We start from the raw sequence: 2,664 nt of genomic DNA on the forward strand, positions 1-2,664 counted from the left end.
GGTAGCTCAGGATCTGGGTTAAAGCACATTTCAGCAGCTAAGCATCTCATAGAAAGAAATTGCACGAAGCTCTGCAGGGCCAGAATTTCCTTCTCTGCTCATGGAAACTGCTCTGAATGCTGAATGGGTGGCTCACAGAGATGCGAGCCCCACAAAGCAAACTGTTACATCCTCAAATGAGCTTTGTGTGACACGCTATGCACACAATGCACGTGTGCACGGCAGGAAGGGAGCTGCTGTAATGGAAGTATGTGATGAAACAGAAAGCAGCAGCACTTGGTGCTTTCTAACATCCAGAACGGCTGTTGTTGTTTTTTTTTTTTTGCATGCTGCTCACTCCACAGCATTCAAAGAACACACAAGATTCAAGGATTCTACAAGCCAAGGGAAGCAAGTCGATGATTGCCCAAAGGTGAGTTGGCAAGAGACAGTTTTACACTGTAGGGAAATCTTACCTTAAAAACCTTCTTCTTGCAGCATGATCTGAAAACTAAATGTCCTTTACATCATTTGTTTTGCTTATAGCGTGTTTACTTATTGGAGTTTTTCGGTTTGTTTTTGAAGCATGAAAGAACTATCCTTCAGCACCTTCTCTTGTTTAGAAACCTACACATCAAGCTAGACTAAAATGTCTTTTGATCATCACTAGATCTGTACCAAGTAAAGCTTATGGTAAGAAGCTGAAATTTGAGTTGCTTATTTTATTTCCCTAGAACTAGTTTCCTTTGACATAGTATTACAAAAAATTAGTTTGAGGGAAGAAGAAAGGTCTGATGAAATCTACAGAGATGCCTACCTTGATATTTTTAGTCTTCTAGTTTTATCTATCTTAGATATTTTTAGAGAAGAAACCACTGCACATTTACTGCACCCCTGCAGCAGACAGCTGCAGGTCAGTCTGTGGTCAGACTGGCTGATCTAAGAAAAATGCTTGGCTTCCTAAGTTTTATTTTTCTTCAGAAGACTTAGTCTACCCAGGTTGGTAACTTTCTCCAGGTCTGCAGACACTTACAGTCCTCATCAGCCTTTGTACCAGGGTCTTAGATGTAGTCTTCAGGCCTCCTTGTGGTGAAGGTGATTTTCTTCTCTTTCAGTGTACCTGGAGACATGAATTACACCTCTAACAACAGCAGTATCAATCCCAGAGTAGAACTGTTCCAGCTGATCATGTACACTCCCACATTTATCCTGGGATTGCTGTTCAATGTGATGGCCCTGTCATCCCTTTTTTTTCCGGCTAAAAAGCTGTCAGAATCTACAGTCTACCTGATAGCCCTTATTTTCCTGGATACTTTGCTGCTGTTCACTCTTCCTTTTAAAATCATTTCCTATCACCTTCAGAACGAGTGGAAATTGGGGTCTGTGTTTTGCTCCATCTTGGAGAGTCTTTACTTTATAAATATGTATGGCAGCATCCTCATCTCCCTCTGCATCTGCGTAGACCGCTACATCGCTATCCAGCACCCTTTCACAGCTCCCACCCTGCGCTCCACCAAGAAAGCTGCTCTGGTCTGTGTTGTCATCTGCCTGGGCATCTCATCTGGGACTGTCGCTACTTCCCAGTTTCATGACCAGGACTACAACATCTCATTCTGCTTCCATAACTTCTCCAAAACCACGTGGGAAAACACAGGCCTGATAATCACCCTGGAGACCATCTTCTTTGGCAGCATGGTGACCATGGCCTTCTGCACCATTCAGATCATTAGGTGTTTGAGAAACCACAGAAAATCAGAGAACCTCCAGACACACACGACCAAAGCAGAGAAGGTAGTAGTGACAAACTTTGTCACATTTTTGGTCTGTTTCACACCTTACCATGTGATGTTCTTCCTTTACTTTTTGGTGAGGAATAGCATCGTGCAAATCCCTTGTCACAGTGTGCTACGGGACATCCTTCAAGTCACCCTTTGCTGGGCAAATCTGAACTGCTGTCTGGATGGGGTCTGTTATTATTTTGTTTTAAAGGAGTCTGAGGAAGGTTCATTGCAAAAAAAAGTGAAGAATCACCCAGAAAAAAGCTTTGATCCACATACTGAACAGTAGTTGCTTGACAAGTGGAGATGCTGCCAAGAATGGTGCAGGATTCGGAACTACTTTTCTAAGTCATTTACTTTAAATATTCAGATGTGGAAATATTTCATTAAAAACAAGCAAGCAAGCAAGCAAACAAACAGAACTAAGCCCATTCTGAGGACTCCTAGCATATTTCCTTCCCTTCCACAATGCTTCGTGTTGTCATTTATGGATAAAAAGAATGGAAATTATTTGCTGTAAATATGGTCTCGCGTATCCCTTTGGATATGATTCTTTTTAACTTTGGAAAAAAACAACAAAATATTTACTTATCGATGGCAGCATATTTCACTCTGCTGTCCACACTGTACCTTGCAAACCCCCAGGCCTTCAGTCACTACAGCCTTGGGCTGCAAAGAAGCAGAGACATGGAGTTTATGGCAAAAAGCTTCAGACTAAGTTCTGTTGCCCCTCCTGCCCTGATCATACATGCTTACGTTATAGACTGAGCTCCAGATTTCCTTGCCAGCTCTTCTTCTCACAGGCTTTTCACATACTTGTTCCTTCCTGCTTGGCTACAGAGTGCACAGAGACAAACAAGAACGTGCAATAAAAAGCCTGAGCCCAATGTATCAGCAAACAGATGAA

The 2,664-nt window shown here is 42.4% G+C and overlaps 1 protein-coding gene across 1 annotated transcript; it reads left to right on the plus strand.

Annotated features, from left to right (window-relative positions):
- The first annotated feature begins 230 nt into the window (after positions 1 to 230).
- LOC136056061 (lysophosphatidic acid receptor 6-like) lies at positions 231 to 2,324 on the plus strand. The gene is made up of 2 exons (XM_065748047.1): positions 231 to 412; positions 1,095 to 2,324. Exons 1-2 carry the CDS (start codon positions 327 to 329, stop codon positions 2,044 to 2,046), a joined length of 1,038 nt encoding a protein of 345 aa, XP_065604119.1. The 5' UTR covers positions 231 to 326; the 3' UTR covers positions 2,047 to 2,324.
- Positions 2,325 to 2,664: the final 340 nt, after the last annotated feature.

The sequence above is a fragment of the Cyrtonyx montezumae genome, unplaced genomic scaffold (assembly GCF_038088225.1).
Source record: "Cyrtonyx montezumae isolate F1298 unplaced genomic scaffold, pur_monq_1.0 scaffold_5, whole genome shotgun sequence".
Classification (NCBI taxonomy): domain Eukaryota; kingdom Metazoa; phylum Chordata; class Aves; order Galliformes; family Odontophoridae; genus Cyrtonyx; species Cyrtonyx montezumae.